This window comes from Chenopodium album, chromosome 1, assembly GCF_948465745.1.
Source record: "Chenopodium album chromosome 1, dcCheAlbu1.1, whole genome shotgun sequence".
Lineage (NCBI taxonomy): Eukaryota > Viridiplantae > Streptophyta > Magnoliopsida > Caryophyllales > Amaranthaceae > Chenopodium > Chenopodium album.
Window position 1 is genome coordinate 87,473,776 of NC_137834.1, and position 23,393 is coordinate 87,497,168.

The 23,393-nt window shown below is 36.1% G+C and overlaps 2 protein-coding genes and 1 non-coding gene across 3 annotated transcripts; 1 reads left to right on the forward strand and 2 right to left on the reverse strand.

Annotated features, from left to right (window-relative positions):
- Positions 1 to 1,504: 1,504 nt before the first annotated feature.
- Positions 1,505 to 11,866, reverse strand: LOC145638210 (wall-associated receptor kinase-like 6). The gene is made up of 4 exons (XM_081689181.1): positions 10,933 to 11,866; positions 8,685 to 10,007; positions 2,548 to 2,637; positions 1,505 to 2,358 (listed from the first exon to the last, which is right to left on the reverse strand). Exons 1-4 carry the CDS (start codon positions 11,864 to 11,866, stop codon positions 1,505 to 1,507), a joined length of 3,201 nt encoding a protein of 1,066 aa, XP_081545307.1.
- LOC145564186 (small nucleolar RNA R71) lies at positions 2,022 to 2,128 on the forward strand. Its single transcript, XR_014094764.1, has one exon. It is a non-coding gene; the product is annotated as a small nucleolar RNA R71 (small nucleolar RNA).
- Positions 11,867 to 13,285: 1,419 nt separating the features above from the next.
- Positions 13,286 to 17,816, reverse strand: LOC145625004 (wall-associated receptor kinase-like 8). The gene is made up of 2 exons (XM_081678091.1): positions 16,703 to 17,816; positions 13,286 to 14,824 (listed from the first exon to the last, which is right to left on the reverse strand). Exons 1-2 carry the CDS (start codon positions 17,616 to 17,618, stop codon positions 13,455 to 13,457), a joined length of 2,286 nt encoding a protein of 761 aa, XP_081534217.1. The 5' UTR covers positions 17,619 to 17,816; the 3' UTR covers positions 13,286 to 13,454.
- Positions 17,817 to 23,393: the final 5,577 nt, after the last annotated feature.

Genomic DNA, 23,393 nt, shown 5'->3' on the forward strand with positions numbered 1-23,393 from the left:
CTCACAAAAAGATGGGTTAATACCCTTAATATCATCAATGGTGTACCCAATTACACTTTTATATTTTCTCAAAACAGTAAGCAATTGCTCTAATTTTGTGTCATTAAGCTCAGCGTTAATAATAACATGATATGTATTATGAGAACCAAGGTATGCATATTTAAGAGTAGAGGGAAGGGGTTTCAACTCTACCTCGGGAGGCGTAGTACTCTCCCCAACACTCGATACACTTAGGATTTCCTTCACTGAAGCTGTGATTGGTTTAGCTTTTGCTTCCTCAAGTAGCCTCGTGTACTCCCTTGTTTCCCAATCTTCATCATTGACACTCCCTACCAACACCGTTTCAAGTGCATCATCCGTTTTAATCAAGGGAAGTTGCTCACGTTCTAAATCATCAAGAACATCCACTTGGCAAATAGTCTCTCCCATGGAAGGAGTTCCCATAGCATTCAAGAGTGAATACTCCATTTTCTCGTCTCCCACCTCAAAAGTGATTTTTCCATTCTTCATATCAATGATTGCACCTGCAGTGGCTAAGAATGGTCTACCAAGTATAATGGGGACATGTGCATCCTCCTCCATCTCCATCACAACGAAATCGCATGGGATAAAGAATTTTCCCACGCGAAGAGGAACATCTTCAAGTATACCCAAAGGAAACTTCACCGACCTATCTGCAAGTTGTAGAGACATGCGCGTAGGCTTTAATTCACCCATTTGAAGCTTCTTGCAAATAGAAAGCGGCATGAGACTCACACTTGCACCAAGATCACACAATGCCTTGTTGATCTCTATATCCCCGAGCTTCACTGGAATTGAGTAGCTACCCGGATCACCTAATTTCTTAGGAAGTGTATTTTGCAAAATAGCACTACACTCTGCATTCAACGCAACAGTAGCATTCTCCTCTAGCTTCTTCTTGTTAGAGAGCATATCCTTCAAAAATTTTGCATAAGATGGCATCTCGGATATTGCATCTAAGAATGGAATGTTGATGTGAAGCTTCTTCAAAATATCGAGAAATTTTCCATACTTCTTCTTTAACTTAGCTTGGGCCAACCTTTGCGGGAAAGGAACTGTTGGCATATATGGGACAAGTGGTGGCGGAGTTGATGCCTTTGACTCTTCCTCATTCGCAGTACCATCGACCACCTTCTCTCTTGGGACTACCCCGTCAACAACCTCCTTGGATGGCTCTCTCATGGGAGGATCTTCCAATTGCTTTCCACTCCTCAAAGTCACAGCATTCATATGCCCTTTCGGTGGTTGCTTTGTTTGACCCGGAAAAGTGCCCGGAGTCTTCAAAGATTGGCCAACTTGATGAGCAAGTTGACTTATCTGATTTTCCATGAGCTTGTTCTGAGCTTGTAGTTGTTGGATGTTGTGGTTCGTTGTGGTAACGAAGCTCTCAAGCATTAGCTCAAGGTTGGATTTTTGTGGAGGTGGTTGCATAGGTTGTTGGACAAGAGGTGGTCTTGCTTGAAAACCGGGTGGAGCATTATAGCTATTGTTTCGAGGTGGTGGTAGAGGGGGGATTTTGTTGAGCTTGGGTATTCTTGTAAGAGAAATTTGGATGATGTTTCCAACCTTCATTGTATGTGTTTGAGTGAGGATCATATGACCTTTTGGGAATTGAAGTGTAGAATGCATTGGCTTCCTCAATCGACATCTCCTGTGAATTTTGTGGGCAATCAGGGGCAATGTGACCTTGTACATTACACATTTGACAAGTTTCAGTAGATGAACCAGAAGATGCCGCTTGGAACTTGTCAAACTTGCTTGTCAATGCCTGCATAGAACTAGTTAAAAGGGTTAGAGCATCAACATCATGCATACCTCCCTTTTTAACATTACGTCGTCCTCCTGGATGGTAATTATCATTTGCCGCCATCTTCTCAATTAGCTCCTTTGCCTCAGTTGGGTTCTTAGTCAAGAAAGAACCCCTAGATGCAGCATTAATATAGATTCGGAACTCATGAATCAAGCCATTGTAAAAGGTTTGGATCAACATCCATTCATGAATACCATGATGAGGGCATTGTCTCTGCAATCGCTTGAACCTCCTCCATGCTTCATATAAGGACTCATCATCTGACTGCCCGAAAGTAGATAGCTCATTTCTCAACCTCGCAGTTTTTTCCTGTCCCAAGAACTTGACTAGAAAAGCTTTCACCAGTTTGTCCCATGTGTCAAAAGAGCCAGTACCTTCATCTCTCAACCATTCCTTCGCTCTATCCCGTAATGAGAAAGGGAATAGGCGAAGTCTAATAGCATCATCTGTAACACCATTTAGTTTCATGGTATCACACTTTTCCAAGAAACTATCAATATGACTGACAGGGCATTCGTGAGGTGTGCCTGCAAATGAATCATTAGAGATGAATTGAATGAACTATGGCTTCAATTCAAAGTTCTGAGCAGTAACGGGTGGTCTGACAATGCTAGAGAGGAGTCCCGTTGTGGTATCGGGAATGCCATATTCCAAAAGAGACTTTGTGCCTGGATCGACCATGTTTCTATGGTTTTGATTTCTCCTTCTTCTTCTACCTCCTCGTCTCCTTGCAGTTGCTTCAATTTCAGAATCAAATGGAATTAAATCGTCTGACCCTGAACGTCGAGTTTGCATGCAACAAAGAACTACAAGCAAAGAAATCAAAAACACAAGAGACAATAGCCGAAGCAACAAATAAAGCTTAGTAAAAACGAATCACAAATAACTAGTGTAAAACCGTTAGTCCCCGGCAACGGCGCCAAAATTTGATAGGCGTGTCGTGTACCTAACAAGACCACTACTATGTAGACGGGCAAGTAAGGGTCGGATCCCAAGAGACTATGGTTCAACTAATTAAATAGACTCAAATAAATACTAAGCGAGTAACCAATCAATATCAATAGATCAAAACTAGAACAATATTAACTAATAAGCAATAAATAATAATAATATGAAATTAATCAAGAACTAAAAACATCTAAGATTAAGTATCCCCACTAATATGAATCAATGCAATAGAACAATCCCTTTCCCTCAATTAAATCAATATATATTCCACAGGGCAGATGCTCCCTAAAACAATACTAAGAGTTTCTTTCGATCAACTAATAGCTTCCCTAACATGCAATCATACCTATTTCCATGGAATCATGCATATTAAAGACATTGAGAACTACATCCTATAAGTCCTAGCAAGAACAATTAGCTATTTTCATGCATAAAAGCTCCAACTTTTAATTAGGGTTCTAATATCAATTAAGAATCAACTTTCGTTGTAAACCTAATCACATTCAATAATACTATTTCTAGTTAATCATTGATAATAAAAACCAACCCTAACAAAGAGGAATTATAAATTAATTAAATTGGGAATTGGGAAATTAAATAACACATTAATCCATATTAGGGTTCAATCTAACCCTAGATTATGAAACTACTCACACATAATAATAGAAATAACAAGACAATTAATTAAAGAAAACATAATAACAATAATAAAATAAGAGAATAAGGAAGAGAAATCAATACTTGAAATTGGAATTAAATATGAAAACTTGAATCTGGAAAATAATAATGAAGAACGTAATACCAAAAGCTCTTAAATAATGTATGTAAAAGTGATAAAAAGTAGTGAATAAAAGATTATCTAAAACCTATTTATATCCTCTCATAAAACTACGTATTTCTATCTTAATAGGACTCCTAAACGCTGCCCAAAACGAGCTGCCACAGGTGAGTTGTGGCATGAAGAAAACCGCCACAACCAGGCTGTGGAGCGGGCTGTCTTCGCCTCTCCTTTGCTCCAATAATGGACGCCCACAACCATGTTGTGGCCATAAGGTTGCACGCCACAACCAAGTTGTGGAGTAGGCTGTCAAAATGCTCCATTGGTGCTCCATTGGTGCTAGAAACGCTCCATATAAAGAAATATCTCGCGATCAAAATAAATTCCATGCAAATAGAGCCCTATTCCTATAAAAACAAAAACAAACAAACCAAGAAGAGGTAGTATCGAAATAGGAAGAATAATAGCTCAAAAAGATTAGGAGAATGAAGAAAACACAATAAAACATGACCAAATATCACATATAAATCGTGTATAATATCGTGTTATCATAAACAAATTCCGTTGCGCTCTGGTTGTTGTTCCGTTCTCCTGACTAGCATCCACAAGAAGGTGCAGGATCTGTTGTAGTCTCAATTCGTATTAAATCCAGCATCAATAATGTGCGTTAGATCTAAATTTGAATTGCAGGATCTTGTTGCTACGTTTGTGGAGTTGCGGCTAGGGCTGTACACCGGTCCAAAACCGGACCGGACCGGACCTGGACCGGACCTGTTAGGACCGGGACCTGAATCAGTGGATTTTAGGGACCGGAGACCGGACCTGATTCAACAGGTCCGGTTCTGGGTCAAACCTGATCAATCAGGTCCGGTTCGGGTTCGGACCTGAACAGACCTGATTTGTGATTTTTTTTTTTTTTTTAGTAAATTATTTGTTGGACCTGTTGCAAATACAAAAGCATGAATTCAACCTGAATTTGAAAGAAATGAACAAAAACAAAATTCAAAAGCATTTAATTAAACTAAAAAAACCTAAAAAAAAAAGCATAAATTCAAAAGAAATGAACTAAAAAACCGAAATTCAACAAGCAATTCTCACCTTTAATTCAATATTTCAAATTCAAAAATACCCAAACATAATTGGAATTATATTTTTATTAGAAAAACTGAGCAAGGTTGTCGCGTCGGACTGTAGAGGGCTGATGCAGCGTGCAGGGGCTGCCGGGCAGGGGGGTTCTCACACTAGTGGGTTGTGGCCTGGGCACCTGGCCGATGACTGGTAGTCGCTTGAGGGGGTGACTGGGTGAGTGAATGCGTGCATTGGAGGGTAAATGGGTGACTGTCAATGGCTGATGCAGCGGTTGTCACGTAGGACTGTCGATGGCTGATAGGGGGGGTTCTCGCGATGGTGGGCGGTGGGCGCCTGGCCGGTGACTGGTGGTCGCCTTAGGGGGTGAGTGAGTGTGTGCAGCGTGAGGGTGAATGGGTGACTGAAGAGTGAGTGTGGGCTTGGTGGCTAGTGGGCTTAGGGTTTAGAAATAAAAGCTGATTTCTTGTTTTGGTTTTTGATTTTTTTTTTTTTTTTTTAAAATACACGTTTTTATCGGGTTTCAGGTCCGGACCTGAAAACCCCGGTTTTAGACCTGATCCGGACCGGGACCGAAATCCTTAAATTTCAAGGACCGGGACCGGACCTGATTCAACATGTCCGGGTCAGGTCCGGTCCCAACAGGTCCGGTTCCGGTCGGTTTTCAGGTCCGGTCCTGTTTATGTACACCCCTAGTTGCAGCGACTGCGAATTATCAAGTTAGGGTTTTCACAACGTAGTTGCGCAGCGACTGAGCACTGTGCCGTTTGCGGTGACGAAGGAATGTGTTATAATTTCAAGTAGGCAGCTGATTATACTTTAATTAGTTGGTGATACAATTGTTGCAGCGATTATAGTTAAATAATTTGGTGATTGATTGTGTTAATTGCATCTTTATTTGTATTAGATGGGTTAATTAATTGAATTGGTGCCGGACAATTTTAGTGCTCCAGTGTAATTGAGTCACTATTTGAATGAAAGCAAATGATACAACAATTTTTTTTTTGTGCTACATGATGAATTGTGTTTCTTTGGTTTATTGCATGTGTAATTGTATGACTTTGAAGTTTGAATGCTACCAATGCTCGCGTTTCATGGAGTCAGACCTTCACTGCACTACACACATTGGTTATTTGAGCCAAACAACCATCCAGTACTTGTATAGGTAGAAGTCAAGGCATTTGAACAAGTGTAAAGACAAAGAAAAATAATGCAAGTAGACAAGTAGTAATCACTCTAACAGATTATGGGTGGGCAGAACAAGTACGTGTAAAGACGTTTGAATTCACAATAAGGTTGATAGCATAACATCTGCTCAATTTCAGATCTTTGGCACCAAATAAGCTCATAACTTTTTTTCCGAAATCGCTCCAGTACGTTGAAGACCAAATACGAGAGTTGACACTGGAGAGAGGAAGAAGAAAGAGTTTTACAGAACGGGGTTCCATTGAGTTTGACAATATGAAATATCAGGCCTAACGGAATTCAAAACAAATGTTAACTTTTGTTGCTACAGTGAAGTTATCTGCCAGCTCAGCAAATAGATGGAATAACAATAAAATAATAGCAGCAACCCATCATAATTACAACTTTGCCACTATATTGATCACATATTTTGTTAATATGCTATATTAACTGGGCAACCCTCTTTTCTTTATACAGGTTAAAAGACACGTAACCTACTAAAAGGACTTCATGTATTTTAATTCTTTCAAGAAACTCCTACCTCTTCATGACCACCGTACCCTCGTCCCCTACCCACCAGGCCACCACCATAATTCGTTGGGGCGGTTAGCGAGGGAGGAGGAAAAATAAAGAAGCGGCAAGAGGAGAGAGGGAGAGAGAAAGAGCTCAGGGTGGGTCACGACTAACGAGGGTATAATTTGGATGGCGATCAAATTAAAGGGAGAGAGAGAGGGAGGGGGGAGGTTTGCCAATCGTTCATGTAATGCCTCAAAATTTTACGAAAGGTTATCTTAGTAAATTATCCTAATATTTAAATTTAGCTCTAAATGAGCATTCGAATTTAGATGTCAAAAATATTGGAAGTATATAATTGAGAAAATTATATTAAAATTGTATAAATTTCAAAAAAAAAAAGTAGTTTTTTTACTTCGTATTAATCAATTAATTATTTAGACTTTAGTAAAAGAATTTTGTTAAATTCAATTTTTATAAAATGGTTTGTTTGTTTTATTTTGTTCTCTCCATGTGTGAGAATCCGTCCTAATTTTCTGGGATTTTGATTCTCATCCATGGATGAGAATTTTATTATTAGGGGTTCTTATAATAATTGGGAAGATGATTTGGATTTCAATGGGTCTGGGATTTGTCATAAACTGGTCGATTAAAACATTAACGCGGATTGCGAAGGTATCAACGAACTTGGAAAGATGCAAAGACATCGAAAATCATTACTCACGTCAAACTTGATGCGGTGGAGTCTGAACTATGCCAAATATGCAAATTAGTTATGATTTTGATTGTAAAAGTTATGATATTTTCTCTAAATATGTGATTTAAAGATCTTATTATTATAGATGACGTATAGCTATTATTTAATGACATTATTACTTCCCGTTCAAAAAAAAAAAAAAAACATTTGTAATCCGAAATCTGAATTTATGTATTGAATCTTTAATTAATGTATTTTTATTTTTTTTTTCCGATTTCGAACCCACTGTTCGGAAATCCTGGATATGCCACTGATCCTCATGTCTAACCTGACCTATTAATATCCACATCCAAGAATCGTAAGGGAAAATTTGTACATACCTAAAGCGATTCTAACCACAAATTGTGATGAGATACTATTCGAACAACTTAAGCCATTCTTCTAACCATCTCCATGACATCCTTTTGGACAAGAGCAATAGTAGCCACCCGGAATGTTTGTACATGTATGTGAGCAATGGTTGTTTGAAAAATTTGCACACTCGTCAATATATGCGAGGAATTTATTCCATGACCTTTATTTAACAGGAGATAAAAAGTCATTTACTATTGTAGTTCATCCTTTATTTTTAGGAAAATTTGTCTGAAAGGGACATATATGTTCACTATTTTGTTTGGAAGGACCTTATATGTTTAAAGTGGTTTAAAAGGACCTTATAAGTTTATTTTGTTGTTAGAGGGAACCTTGAGGTTGGAATCCGGTAATAATTAACTTTTTTCTCCGACGTTGACCTCTCATGTGACCTTAAAAAATGACCCATTTTCCTTCTTTCTACGATTTCATATAAGTCAATTATTGAAAAAAGGAAAAGGGAAATCGTGGAAAAAAGGAAACGGAGGTCAATCTTTTTTTCGGAAGTGTAGTTGGCCCGATTGGGAGGGCTTTGCCTGGTTGGGCACGCGCCTAGTTAAAACTTGTGTCCGTTTTTTTCCCTATAAGGCGGGCTTGGCCTGATCGGGCGAGTGCAAGAGGTTACTTTCCTACGGTAAATTGATTATGATCGATACTAGTGACTTTCATTAAAAGTCAGATTATCTTAATTAATTATATTTTGGAAATAGCGACTCTTGGATTAAAAGGTTGTTCATTATATATAGTTAATTTCTTTAAATGCTAACTCACTTTATTCACTTTAATCATCTTCTTCTTTCTTATCTATTCATTGTTCTTAAAGTGTTCTTTGGGAGTTCAATTACATTAAATTAATTGATCTCGAACTTAGGGAAAATCCTGAAAGCATATTAACCAGTAACCCATAACAATCATAGTGGGGGTTAAAATTGCTTTAAGGACTGTGTAAACGCATGCCTAATTCTTCATCCCCATAATTATTTTCTAACAAAAGATATTAGAAAAAAGCACGTACTTCATAACATAGTTAGTTGCATTACAAAAACAGTACAAAACCTGAGCATAACATGTTAACATATTTAAAATGTGAAAAATAAGGTACTATAAATGATAAGTTATGTAGAGTCAATCCCTGATCAACTTATATCCAGGGTATGTAACCAAACTAAACAACTAAAGATATCTACGTCATCTGGGATTGAATAATAAAGACAGTTCAGCTGATTGACAATAACGTGTATCCATACTAAATGTGGAGGAAGTTGCAACATTTTCATGGTATGAATTGTTAGTTGTTCCAGCATCTAACACTTGCTCGCATTGTGAGTTGTTTTCTACTTCATCAGTTTGGGACGACTCTTCTGTCTCTAGTACTAGCAAAACTTCTTTCATAGTGGGTCTTCTATTTCCTTTCAGATTCAAGCATCGTGTTGCAAGATCAGCAATAGTGTAAATATCTTCCTTCGAACTCTCCTTTACCAATAGGGGGTCTATAATGTCAAGGAATTGAGAGTTTTCCACATGAGAAAGAAACCATGACACCAAACTTCTATCTTGATCACTTATAGCACGTATTGCCTTTTGTCCAGTTAAAAGCTCAACAAGAACCACACCGAAACTGTAAACATCACTCTTATCAGTATAGTGGTTAGTTTGGAAATATTCAGGATCCAAATAACCAAATGTTCCCATAACTCGAGTTGTTACATGGGTTTGATCATTAGCCACACTTTTTGATAACCCAAAATCCGATAGCTTTGCCCTATACTTTTCATCCAGAAGAATGTTGGAAGATTTGATGTCCCTATGCAATATAGGAACATAAGAAAAAGAATGTAGATAAGCAAGTGCTCCAGCTAAATCAGAAGCAATTTGCAAGCGCATCCTCCATGTGATTGGAAACTCTTCATTTAGATGATGTAGATGATTGAAAAGTGTTCCATTTGGGACAAACTCATAAACAAGTAATGGGACTTCCGATTCCAAACAACAACCTAGTAACCTGACAATATTCCTATGAATTATTTGAGACATGATAACCACTTCATTAATGAAATGTGCTCGCTGGCTTTCATTTAATGTCTTATTAGACTTTTTTACGGCAACAAGTCTCCCTTCACCTAGCATTCCTTTATAAACAGTACCTTGCCCTCCTCGTCCAAGTATCCTACTCTCATTAAAGTAGTCTGTGGCTTTCTCCAACTCATCAATGGTGAAGAAATATGTTCTTTCTACAATGCGTTCATCTGATGACATACGATGCTGCAACAACAAACCACCATTTTTCTTAAAGTTTCTAGTCTTTTTCTTTATAGCCTCTTTTTTTTTAATCACTATGTATAACCACCATCCAATTGGAGGCAACAGTAGAGATCCCAAAGTAGTAGCAAGACCTATAACTATATTCTTTTTAGAATTTGAATCTCTTACACAACCGGTTCCGTTCTTCCGACCATTTCCATGATATCCTTTAGGACAAGTACAATAGTAGCTACCCGGAGTGTTTATACAAATATCAGAGCAAGGGGAGCTTGAAAATTTTGCACACTCATTAATATCTGCATAGATGGATTTGTACAAATAAATACCTGTAGTTCTCCTTCGTTCTATAATTATTGTTGTAAAAATAATAATAATAATAATAATAATAATAATAATAATAATAATAATAATAATAATAATAATAATAATAATAATAATAATCTTTAGTTCTCGTTCCTTCTATAATTAAAAAAAGATAAAGTTCAATTACTTATCAGAATACTCTTCTTATTGTTTTACAAAAAAAAAAAAAAAAAAAAATAATAATTACAGTATAAGGTTTCAAAAAAAAATAAAAAATAAAAAATTACAGTATAAAAAAAAGTGTCCAAGTAAAGTGATATCCTTTTCATTTTATTAAAACATACAAATAGAACGTAGAAATCCATAATACTCATATATATAGTTGAGAATCCATTCATTTTACTTTTGCATAGAATTTATGACAAAAATACGCATAAATCAGTGTAATTAGTGTATTTTTGTCATGATTTTCTAAAGTTAAACAGTTTTTAAGAATGTTTTTAATACTTATATCATTATATGTAGCCCTAACATTTTCCTTAATATAATAAGACGATAATGATAAAGAAGATAATAAAGTAAAAAAAGATGAGATGCAAGTTGCGAGATGGTGGCACGCACTTATTGACAATATTGCCTTATTTAATGGAAAATTTGCACATGTTTCAACATATACTTTGTAATTAAATGAATATACTTTGCCTATGTTATATAGTGTACTCTTCCAGTCTTTTTTTTTTTTTTTTTTATTTTATAAAAAATGTTACACTTGAAAATTTTCAATATTTATATGTTATTTAATTTTTAATTAATACTTAATCAATAAGAAACAATTTAGGGAAAAAAAAAAAAAAAAAAAAAAAAAAAAAAAAAAAAAAAAAAAAAAAAAAACAGAGGAAGTAGTAAGTAGTAACTGACCTATACAACCGGGGCTAAGATAAGGATTACCCTTGTAACCTGGTAGACAAGTGCATCTGTACCCCCCAGAGCCACTATCAACGTCGTAGCAGCGGCTTTGATGGTGGCAAGCATAGACGGTCAAGTTTCTCTTAGCTATCTCACAACTTATATCATGAGAATAATCATTATAATCCCAAACAAACCATTCAAGAACCACCGGAACACTGTCTCTTATTCTATTGACGAAGTTAGGGTCACCAAGGTCAGCTACACTAAACTTGAATTTACTCGGGCTTCCTATGAAAGCATAACCATATGGATTTATCTGAGACACATCACTGTGATTGTCTGAACTCTGTAAATGTAAGGTGAAGTTATACAACCTCTTTGGGATCAATATTTCGCAGCAACCAATCCCTGAACACGACCCGTTTTTCACTTCTGATAAATTGCTACACCCTACACTGCACCCCGTTCCCAGAGTAGACGCCCCTCTATAAGGACTATCTGTAACAATAAAACCAAAATCATCACAACTAATGATGATAAGCTTGTTTTCGGTGTCGGAATATACAAGTGGATACATGGTGAGATCTCTCTCCTCTACATACACAGGAGTTGATTTTACAACTACTCCATCTCGGTATAACGCACTTGTCACAAAGCTCTTAACAAGCATTTGGCCGGTAATGCTAATGTTTAGGACCTCAATTTTACTGCCGGCTAAGAATGGTTTTGGAGGTTCATTTTTGCTGGAACTACTATTGCAATCGATCATGAAAGACTCCCTTAGAGAACATGCGCGGCCTATACCAAAAGGATAGTAAATCATTACGTTGCCACAGCTAGGTTGGCAACCGGGCTTGGCGATTTTGGTGGCGAAAGTGGTGTTAGCTAAACTGATCAACCATAGCAGTGGTAAGAGGAGATACAAGCCTCGTACCTCAAACATTTTTCTTATTTTATTTTTTGGTGTATGATTTAAAATAAGGTTGATTGTGAAATATACCTATAGACGCATGAAGTTTTAAAATACTCATTTATAAATCAAGATGCTATAATAATTGAGATTGACTTTAGTCAACCAAGAGATAATGTGGACATTCCTCATTTTGGAGAGGAGATAGTGTTCATATTGATGAATCTCTCACTTTTCAATATTTTTTTTTTCTTATCCAACTCATAGCTCATCACTAATTCACTACAATGTGAATATTGTATTGGTCACATATTTTTTAATTTGGCGTTAACGTTGCCTACTTTTTTCTCGTGATAAAGGCAATTCACCGCACATGGCTACTGAAATAAGGGGCCTAATTTATGTGGATTAATAGTTAATTAAATCGTTGGGTTATGTGATGTAATTTTAATCTTACCTGTCTAATTGAGGGGTCAATTTTAAAATATTGCACAAGTTCATATGAATCATATACTACTTTTGTTTCATGTGATTTATAATGATTATGATTTGACATAAACTATAAGTATGTAGAAAATGTCTAATCGTTGTAAATAACATGAAACACGGGTAATAAATGATATCATTATTTGTTTTTTTAGGCCCACTCCGATATGGAGATATCTTGAAATGATGAGTAAACATAAGGTATTTGGTCATGTACTTAAATTTATTGTTATGGAGGCCGTAATGAATTTTTTTTGGGTTAACAGACATAGATTGATTAGTTCTTCAACATAATGGTGTTAAGAGTAACAAATGGCCTGGGTTCAAGATAGTAATACGAAGTCGTAGCAAATAAAAGATCATGATAACACAGAAGTGAATCATAACTTTTCTTCAATATATGATTTGATAATACAAGATCGAGCTGCTTCCCAAGTTCGCTCTGGTAGGTGACAGGATGCTCTGGCTGAAGGAGGCATCCACAATGATGGTTTAGTTGTTGTTAGAACTTAGAAGGCCGGGGGTTCCATGAATAGTTAACTAAGTTGAATATGTACGAGTGAATAAATCATTGTGTTTTCTTACTTTACTTTAATTTTATAGTAACAAAAACTCAAATGAAAAAGTAAACAACATAATTGGCTAGTGTGATAGTGTATGTTGCCTGCCTTAAGCCCTTAACTACTCCTTAAGTGATTGTTCACTTAAGGATTAGCGCTAGCATTATAATGCTATACTACTTTTATTTCTTTAGGTTTCGCCCTTTATTAGGTTGATGTGATGGTAAATTTTTACTATTATAAATATTTAAATGTGTTCCTTTTAACTTATCAAAATGTGCATACTCATCCCATCAACGTTTTATTATTTTAAACCATACAATATCAAACATATTGGGACAGTCAAATAAATGCGTTGGAAACCTTGAAAAAAAAAAAGGGTGTAACGATATAAGAGACAAGAAAGTAGTTCTAAACATTATAAGTTGCATTCAAAATAGTACAAGACCTGAGCATAAAATCTCAATTAAGTATTTGGTATTTGAAAAAAATAAAGTACTACATTTAATACATAACGTTATGTAGTCAATCCCCGATCTATATCAAGGATATATTAACTACTGAAGATACCTACATCATCTGGGATTGAATAATAAAGACAGTTCAGCTGATTGACAATAACGTGTATCCATGCTAGATGTGGAGGAAGTTACAAAATTTTCATGGTATGAACTGTTAGTTGTTCCAGCATCTAAAACTTGCTCGAATTGTGAGTTTTTTTCTACTGCATAAGTTTGAGGCGACTCTTTTGTCTCTAGTACTAGTAGAACTTCTTTCATTGTGGGTCTTCTCGTACCTTTCGGATTCAAGCATCGTGTTGCAAGATCAGCAATAGTGTAAATCTCTTCCTTCGAACTCTCCTTTACCAATTGAGGGTCCACAATGTCAAGGAATTGAGAGTTTTCTATATGAGAAAGAAACCATGACACCAAACTTCTATCTTGATCACTTATAGCACGTATTGCCTTTTGTCCAGTTATAAGTTCAACCAGGACCACACCAAAACTGTAAACATCACTCTTCTCGGTATAATTTTGAGTTTGGAAATATTCAGGATCCAAGTAACCAAATGTTCCCATAACACGAGTAATTACATGGGTTTGATCAGGAGCCACACTTTTTGATAACCCAAAATCCGATAGCTTTGCCCTGTACTTATCATCCAAGAGAATGTTGGAAGATTTGATATCCCTATGTAGTATAGGAACATAAGAAAAAGAATGTAGATAAGCAAGTGCTCCAGCTAAATCGGAAGCAATTTGTAGGCGCATTCTCCATGTGATTGGAAACTCTTCATTGAGATGATGTAGATGATTGAAAAGTGTTCCATTTGGGACAAACTCATAAACCAGTAACGGGACTTTCGATTCCAAACAACATCCGAGTAACCTGACTATATTCCTATGAATTATTTGAGACATGATAACCACTTCATTAATAAAATGTTCTTGTTGGCTTTCATCCAATGTCTCAGACTTTTTTACGGCAATAAGTCTCCCTTCACCTAACATTCCTTTATAAACAATACCTTGGCCTCCTCGTCCAAGTATCCTGCTCTCATTAAAGTGGTCAGTGGCTTTTTCCAACTCGTCAATGGTGAAGAAATGTGTTCTTTCCACTATATGTTCATCAGATGACATACGATGTTGCAACAATAAACCACCATTTTTTTGAAAGTTTCTAGCTTTTTGCTTGATGGCCTTTCTTTTTCTGATCACTATGAATAACCACCAACCAATTGGAGGCAAGAGTAGCGATCCCAAAGTTGCACTCACATATACAGCTACATTCGGATGATCCGATATGGAATCTCTAACACAAGAAGTTCCATTCAGCCAACCATCTCCATGATATCCTTTTGGACAAGAGCAATAGTAGCCACCTGGAGTGTTTATACAAGTTTCAGAGCATCTGGTACTTGTAATATCTGCACACTCATCAATGTCTGCATAGAGGAATTTATACCAAGCAAGAGCTTTATTTAGTTAGGAAACGAACCAATTATCAATTACTATTGTACTCCATCAATTTCTTTTTATCTGTTACATTTTGATTTTGATGATAAATATTTACCAACTATGATTAATCATGCATAGAAATTCACTATAATCCTATATATAAAGTGAAAGAAGGTTTTGGGTGATAAATTTCACTTTCCCAAAATACCCCTCTCATTTTTGTTTTTAGGTAAAGTCTCCCTTCACCTAACATTCCTTTACAAGATATAACCACCACCCAATTTGAGGCAAAAATAGCGATCCCAAGATTGCAAACGTATATTCAGCTACTCTTAGTAAAGAATTAGCACAAGAAGTTCCATTCTTCCAACCATCTCCATAATACAATGGGTGGTTCCTGCAGGCGGATACACGATCCGCATGGTGCATCCGCTGCGGAATGTACATCATAATGTACATGGTTGTAGAAAGAACATATTGTTCAATTCTAATGTACACAGTACACGAGTTATATTGAGCTTCTTTTTTGTAAAAAAAAAAAGAAAAATAGTAATTATTTTTTTACCTTATATACAGTAATTTCAAATCAATTTAAACTATACTCTCACTCTAGAATTTTTCTCTCTCTAAAGATTTCTCTCCCAAAAACGAAAAAACTAAAAATCGCTTCAAGTTCATCAAACCTTATTAAAGAAATCGTTAATTTCAAACTTCTTGGTGCAAAATTGTTCAAGAAGGCCAACGAAAACAAAAGGTAAATACAATTTCGACATGCGTAGTTCGTTGTTCAATTTGAGTTCGATTAGTAGTTTTTTGCAAGTTCTTGGTGTAAATTTGTGATTTATGTGGTTTTGGTGTTGCAATGAGAAACTATATGAAGTTCTTGAAGAAAACCGACCAATTATTATATTTTGAAAAAAGAAAACAAAAAAATTAGCAAATTCAGAAAAAGTTGTAGATCTAATTATATAATACAATGTACATTAAAATACAGTAAACTGTTCTTTTTTATATTTTATAAAGCGGATGAACATATTATAGAAACATAATGAACATATCTATATAGTTACAATGAAAATAACATACTATTAAAATACAATTAACATATACCTTAAGTGAAAAGAACCTACTATTAAAATATAATGAACATATACCTAGAGTGAAAAGAACATGCGTGCTATTTAATAATGTTCTTTATCTTCATGTTATTTGATTGTCAATATAATATACTTTTATTTGTGACATAAAATTAATTGTTTATTTTGAAATGTTCTTTAAATTTTGTTTTTAGATTATGGTGGTTGAATACAAATAATATTCATTACATTATATTATCATGTTCTTTATTAATATTACAGATGTTCTTTAGATATATATAAAGAACATAAAGCTATATGTTCTTTACAAAATAACTATATGTTTATTACAAAACAATTATATGTGATGTTCTTTATAAGATAAATATATGTTCTTTACTGAACAACTATATATTCATTCCGCCTTTTTTTAAAAAACAAAATTGGATGCACGAAGCACTGCCTGCGGGGAAAAAATAGCATCCATAATATCCATTTGGACAGTAGCATTCGTAGCGAACCGGCAAAGTGTTTCTACACTTATGAGAGCAAAGGATTATATCTGATACACACTTATCAATTTCTGCAAGGAATTTATAGTAATAGCTTTAATTAATAGGATATGAACCTATCATTGACTAAATATTACTAGTATCTTACTCCACCAATTCCTTTAATTTTTAGTCATTACATTTTCACTTTTATTTATGATCAATTTTCACAAATTAAACTTTTCCAAAAAAAAAAAAAAAAGAGGAAATACACAGTCTGTAGTTAGTAGTAACTGACCTGTACATCCGGGGGGAAGATAAGGATTACCCTGATAACCTGGAAGACAAGTGCATGTGTATCCCCCACTGAAAAGAACATAATCGTTGCAGTGGCTGTTATCCTGGCAAGCATAGGTAGACTTGTTTCTCTTAGCAATCTCACAAGTTTTTGCATCCCAAATATACCATTCAAGCACGACCGGAACGCTGTCTATAGTTTTAGTCACGAAATGAGGGTCACTAAGGTCACCGACATTGAACTCGAATTTACTCGGATCCCCTATGAAGGCATAACCATATGGATTATTTGCGCCCACTTGTGTGTGATTCTCAAAACTACCTAAATCTAAGGAGAAGAAATACAAGCCACGTGGGATTGTTGTTTGACAACAACCGACACCTGAACACGACCCGTTTGTAATTGCTGATACATTGCTACACCCTGCAATGCACCCACTTCTGAAGGTAGATCCTCTAGAGGCCAAGACGACGCCAAATACGGCAAAATCATCACAGCCAATGGTGAAGAGCTTGTTTTTGGTGTCGGATATAGACAGTGGACCTGTCTCTCTAAAATGGACTGGAGTTGAGGATACAATTTGTCCATTTTCGTAGTGGTTAGCTGCCACAGCGTTCTTAGCAAGCATGTGTTGCCCCTCAATGGATATCTCAAGGACCTCAAAATTGTTACTACGACTGTGATTCAGGAAGGGTTTTGGAGGATTAAAACTATTGTTGCAAATTACGTTGTAGATTTCATTCAAGGAACATGCCCCATCTCTACCGTTGTCGATGCCAAACGGGTAGGGAATAGTTACGTTTCCGCACCTGCTTTGGCAACCGGCCTTGGAAATATTATTGGTGGCCAAATTAAGACTAGCTAAACTCAACCATACCAGCGGGATGAGGAGACCCAAGCCTCGTACCGCAAACATTGTTTTTTTTTTTTTTGGCTTATGAGAATATAATGTGTTTTAATTGATTTATGGTTATATTGACAATGAGAAACCATACACAAAGAGGCATGAAGCTACTATACTTGAATGGAAGTAATAAAGTTATCTAAGACGGCAAAAAATGAATACCATAGCCTTAAGAGGGGAGATAAGGGTCGGAAAACTTCCATGATTGTTAGTTTTAGATATCTAAGACGTATGGCAAAATTCAACCCAAAGTTATGGACCCTATAAGTAGTTATTAATAATCACTAAATGATTTTTCAACGGAAGCAACTAATGACCAAGCAACGTACAGACAAGCTAGGATGGAATAATTGAGATAATTGACGAGTAAACCAAGCAACGAGGACCATGTTTTTGGAGCATGCTACGAGAGAAGGTCTTGTACGCGTTTAATTTTCTACGAGTAATAACAATATGAATGCAAGCTCTACAATAGTCATCTTAAAATTGACTTAATTTTCTACACCGTGTGACACGTCGACATACCTCAAAATATTGATTAGGTAATCCTTGACCGAGTAACTCTTAACTAACTATGTATTTCTAACTGACCGAGTAACCTCTAACTGACTGGGTAACCCCTAACCGATTGAGTAATCCTTAACCGAGTAACCTTTAATTTACCGAACAACCCCTAACCGATTGTGTAATACTTGACCGAGTAACGCATGACCAAATAAAACTGGCCACACGGTGTGGCCAACCACATATGAATGTGATAAAAAAAAAATTTAAATAAAATTCATTTTCGAATATTAATTTTTTGAATTTTCGAAAAACTCAACCATACCAGTGGCAAGAGGAGACACAAGCCTCGTATCTCAAACATTTTTTATTTTTATTTTTGGAAATCTTTTGGTTTTAATGTATGGCTTATGAGAAAGACTATAATGTGTTTTGGTTTATGGTTTTATTGAGAATGTGAATTGAGAAATCATACGCAAAGAGGCTTGAAACTAGTATTTGTAAACCAACCTACAAACCTTAACGGTATAATACAGGATTCAATAACTGAGATAGTTAACTATTCATTTCTTTTAATGTGACATATATAATTACCCTAATGTAACTTTGAAATTTTTTACTATTTCACAAATAATACCCAAAGTTGCAATTAATATTTAACAAAATAGTATTTCTTTTGTCCTTTTATATTCCATTCACTTGTATTTTATGCGGTTTACAATACATATATTCAATGGATACTAATAAGATCATGATAATATTTAATTATGTGTTAAGATAAATTTTTTAGATACTAAACTTTGAACAATTCTAATAAGATCATGATAATATTTTCTTAGTACATAAGTTGTAATAGACAATCGATTTTTTTATGACCAATGAATACGTAATGAGAAAGGTGGTCATAATGCTTACTAAAGGTATGCTTTGCACTCAAGTCAGTAATTTGTGATGTTTTAATTACTGCACAATATACAAAATATTTGGTGTAAATGTTGAGCCAATTTTGCATTAAAAATAGAAAAATTTAATAAATATCACCATGTAATTCGCATTTTGTACAATACCACCTCAAGTTACCACAATCATGTAAGTATTACTTTAATTATTAGTCAAAAATGTCTGTTTCTGGTAACTTAGGCCATCTACAGTTTTTTTTTCTTTCCTTTTTTCTGATAAAGTTGCATGCAGTGGATGAAATGAGCTGGATGGGGTCAAAATAAAGTTTTGGGACATGCATGTACTGCATGCATCTACCTTTGTAAATTATTGCAAAGTAGAAATAGTACGAAAATTGGATGAAAGGGAATTGTAATAATGGGTAGAGATTTACCCATTGTCACCGGTGAATTACGTAATAAACTATATATGCTCCATTTAAACAAAAAAAATACCATTCTCCAAAGCTCCTACTTGTTGTAATTCCTCAATTATTTCTTCCAAACTCTCAAAATTAATGTATTTATAAGAAAAAAAAATAACAATTCATTCTTTTCTTGTATGGTATTTTCAATGTGTACGGGGTATAATGGTTCATTTATTAGATTATTGATATATGAACTTTGTATTACGAGTATGATTTTGTGTGTGTATTATTCATTATATTCTTTTTCAGAGTTTGTTATCATACAATGTTCTTTAAAGTTTTAAATAGAAGATTAACATATTTATAGTTTAGGAGTAAGAAGTACATATTCTTCAGGCTTGACATATATGTTACGGAGTACTTTTTTTTCTTTTCAATCAGACTGCATTTTAAGTGCGTGATGAAACTGATGATTAGGCGTGACGATTGTTTAAATTTAGTCTTTTACTCCCTCCGTCACTTATTTTTTTTGCCTCAATTTCTTTAGGTCGTCATTTAAATTTTACCCCATTTTATTTTTGGACAAATAGGATCACATCTTTAATCTCACAACCATCTCATTAACCCCACTACTTACCTCTCTTAGTCATTTTTTTTTGGAAATTTTAGAAAATAACACCACAAAAAAACACAAATTTTGTTTATAACACCACAAAATTTAAAAGTTTGATTATAACACCACCAAAAAACCAAAAAAATTGATTTCACCACCTCTTACTAACGTCATCCAAAAAACCGTAAGTAGGTCCCACTTAGTATACGTGTCAAGTATATACTGGATAAAAAAAAACACAAAAAAAAAAGAAAAATCCTAACCCAGCCACCGCACTCACCACTGGCGCCATTCCACTTGCCCCCACCGCCGCTGCTGGTTCCCCTAGCTGACCACCCTCGACCGACCACCCTTGACCGACCACCTGAACGAGCACCACCCTGACCCTTAAACACCGTACCCAGCTCAGCCCAGCCCCGATTCAATTTGATTTCTTGAAACAGGTTAGGGTTCAGGTGAGGGAGGTTTGTGGGTAATGTGGGTTGGGATTTTGATTTTCGATGAAAGCTCTAGGTAAGGATGAAGATTTCGGCGACGATGGTGGTGATGTAGCCGAGGTAGCTGTTGGTGGCGTGATGTAGGAGTTCGGCGGCATGGGGTGGTTTTCGGGTTTGGCCGTTTGGTCGTATGAGTTGAGCGGCGTGAGTGGTTTTCGGGGAGGGGGAAGGCGAAATTCGGCGTTGTGGGGTGGTTTTGGTTGGGGAGATGGGTGTCGCCGGTTTTGGTTGGGGAGATGGGTGTCAGCGGCGGCCTGGGTTATAGTGTCGGCGGCTAAAGCGAGGTGGCGTCGGTAGTGGGGCTAGCCGGGTTAAGGGATTTTTTTTTTCTTTTTATTATTTCATCTTTTTTAAACCTATAGGCTATTGACACGTGTCAATTATGGGCCCCACTAACGGATTCCATCCAAGAATCCGTTAAGTGCTGGTTAAATCAAATTTTGGTGTTTTCTTGTGGTGTTATAATCAAAATTTATTTTTTTGTGGTGTTATAAACAAAATTTGTGTTTTTTTGTGGTGTTATTTTCTAAAATTTCCTTTTTTTTTTCCAAACAAAAATTAGTAAAGTATCACCTCTTTATGGAACAAAAATTAAGGGACAGAGGAAATACAATATTACTACCATAACACTGTAAAGATAAGATGATAAAAGAACGGTAAAAAGTAAAAAGTAAAATATACACTTTGTAAAAGTGTGTTTATAGATTGATTATTGTGAAATAAAGTTTTCAAAGGCCGGACTATTAGTTTGGATGGAACAGAGGACTTGTCTCTTTGCCATGATGAGGTTGCATTGTATAGTGCCTTTTGAAATTATACAACTTTCAAAAGTTCAACAGTTGGTTGATCATAGCATTAGCATTAGCGAGGGTGCGATTCATTTGCGTAATCATATCGATTTCAATATATTGTCCAGACGTGAATCCTCCCGAGCTTGGATTTGTTAAACTGCTTGTTTCATACGGATGGTTGCGATCAGCCCAAGGATGCTTGTTGAGCCCGGGAACAACCTATATGTAAGCATTCTCTTGTCCCACACTAATCTATATCTATACTTCTATACTTTAGTCTTTAAAAACTCTAACCATGATACACACATGTCTTCATCCTATGTTCTCTTTTCCAATCCAATGTGCCACATGCTCACTATTCCAATCCAATGTGCCACGTGTTCATTATTCCAATACAATGTGCCACGTGTACAAATCAATATTTAAATGGAAAGTAATTAGTCATCAAATTATTAATATTAATTAAGAATTTAAAACTGAGCATAATTTAGAGATATTAGTTGGAGTAAAAGCTAAACTGTTTGGATTTTATGTTAGCTAAAAGCTAGCTCTGACCTTTCATTCCACCACACAATTTAATATGGAGTATATGTAAATATGTAAATTAAACCAAAAACCCACCATAATCCGATGGCCGCTTCATCTTCATCAGCAAACCCACAAATAATTTCACACTCTTCCTCTTCATCTCCCCTCTTCAATTCCCACAAATTAAATTCCTTTAATCATGTTTTCGGTTACAAATTCCGAACATAATAATGATGTATGTTAATGCTTTTTTAGTACGAAGATTTATTCAATCATCTGCCACTACAATATTAATTCTATATAACATAGTACTTCCATAATCAAATTCACATGTAGATTCACATTTGGTGAGTGACTATCATCTTGTGCCTTTTATTATTATTATTATTATTATTATTATTATTATTATTATTATTATTATTATTATTATTATTATTATTATCTCAAAAACAAAATCATACAACCTACAATAAATTAGTGGGAAGCCGAGATACAATCTGGGCCCCTCACTCCTCTAGCTATAGCAAATCCTACCCTAGTGAAGATATGAGCTGCAGCACGAGCCCCAATGTCTTGCGTCGACGAGAACCTCTGAATCCGCTTCAGTAACGCAACAGCCTCCTTCTCTAATTCCCCAAGCGAAGAAAAGGAGAAGGGAATGAAACCATATCCAATCACCTGACATCGAGCTTCATACTTAACCCGCTTCCGATGAGCAGCATCAGCCACAACGCGCCTAGGAATAAAGTCAGATAGCCCCGACTGTGTCAAAGGAGAAGACCCTGTCAAATCAACACAGACATCGCGACCACGATCCCATGAATAAAGTAACACATCCGCAGGTCTGAGGGCCTCGTCGTTCCCTCCAGCCAACCCAATGTCAACCTCCTTTCTCGCCGAAATCCCAGAACGATAGCAAACATCAACAAGGGTATCCCGAACGACATTATGCCGATGTTTAATACCCACAATACCAGCACAAGACACCGCGTGATCACCGAAAATATCTCCAGCAAAAACCCTCGAACAAGCAGAGCACGACGTCGAGACAGAGAATAAAGGAACACCCAACCGATAGGACAACACACATCGATAAGTCTTAGCGTTCATCGTCTGACCCAACCCCGAAATAGGAACCGCCCGAAGCCAAGCTGAGGTATGATCACCCTGCTGTGATTTCCATAATGCTGATTGGCGAGGAGTTAAAGAATAAGCAGATTCTGCAGAAGCAGTAATCTTTGTGAAATACATATCTGCCAATTTCTTCATGTGTTTAGGGGCAGCGACCTCACTAGGATTACTCAAAATGTCAGACTCCACTGTTCCATTAAACAAACACAACGCATCCTTAAAGGCTCGTCCAAGACCAACAATGCCAGCATGCCGAAGAAGTTGTGTCTGCAACCCAGCAGACTGCAACCGAGAAGCAAGAAAAGCATAGTGACGAACATCACCTGCAGAATAAACACCAAGCCCTCCAAATGCAAATGGTAAGGTGGCAAGCCGCCACTGCCAATCACCAAACCCAGGCCCCGAAGCGGTAACAAT

Bases quoted from the DNA above. Each gene is read 5' to 3' on its own strand.
- LOC145638210 (XM_081689181.1), bottom strand. From the start codon at position 11,866: ATGTTTGAGGTACGAGGCTTGTATCTCCTCTTACCACTGCTATGGTTG. The intron at 2,638-8,684 runs GTTATTGTCAAT...CTTTGCTTGTAG, and splicing joins CACATTTAGTATGGATACAC to TTCTTTGTTGCATGCAAACT. The intron at 2,359-2,547 runs GTAGAAGAAGAA...ATTCATTTGCAG, and splicing joins AACTGCAAGGAGACGAGGAG to GCACACCTCACGAATGCCCT.
- LOC145625004 (XM_081678091.1), bottom strand. From the start codon at position 17,618: ATGTTTGCGGTACGAGGCTTGGGTCTCCTCATCCCGCTGGTATGGTTG. The intron at 14,825-16,702 runs GTCAGTTACTAC...TCCTCTATGCAG, and splicing joins TCTTCCCCCCGGATGTACAG to ACATTGATGAGTGTGCAGAT.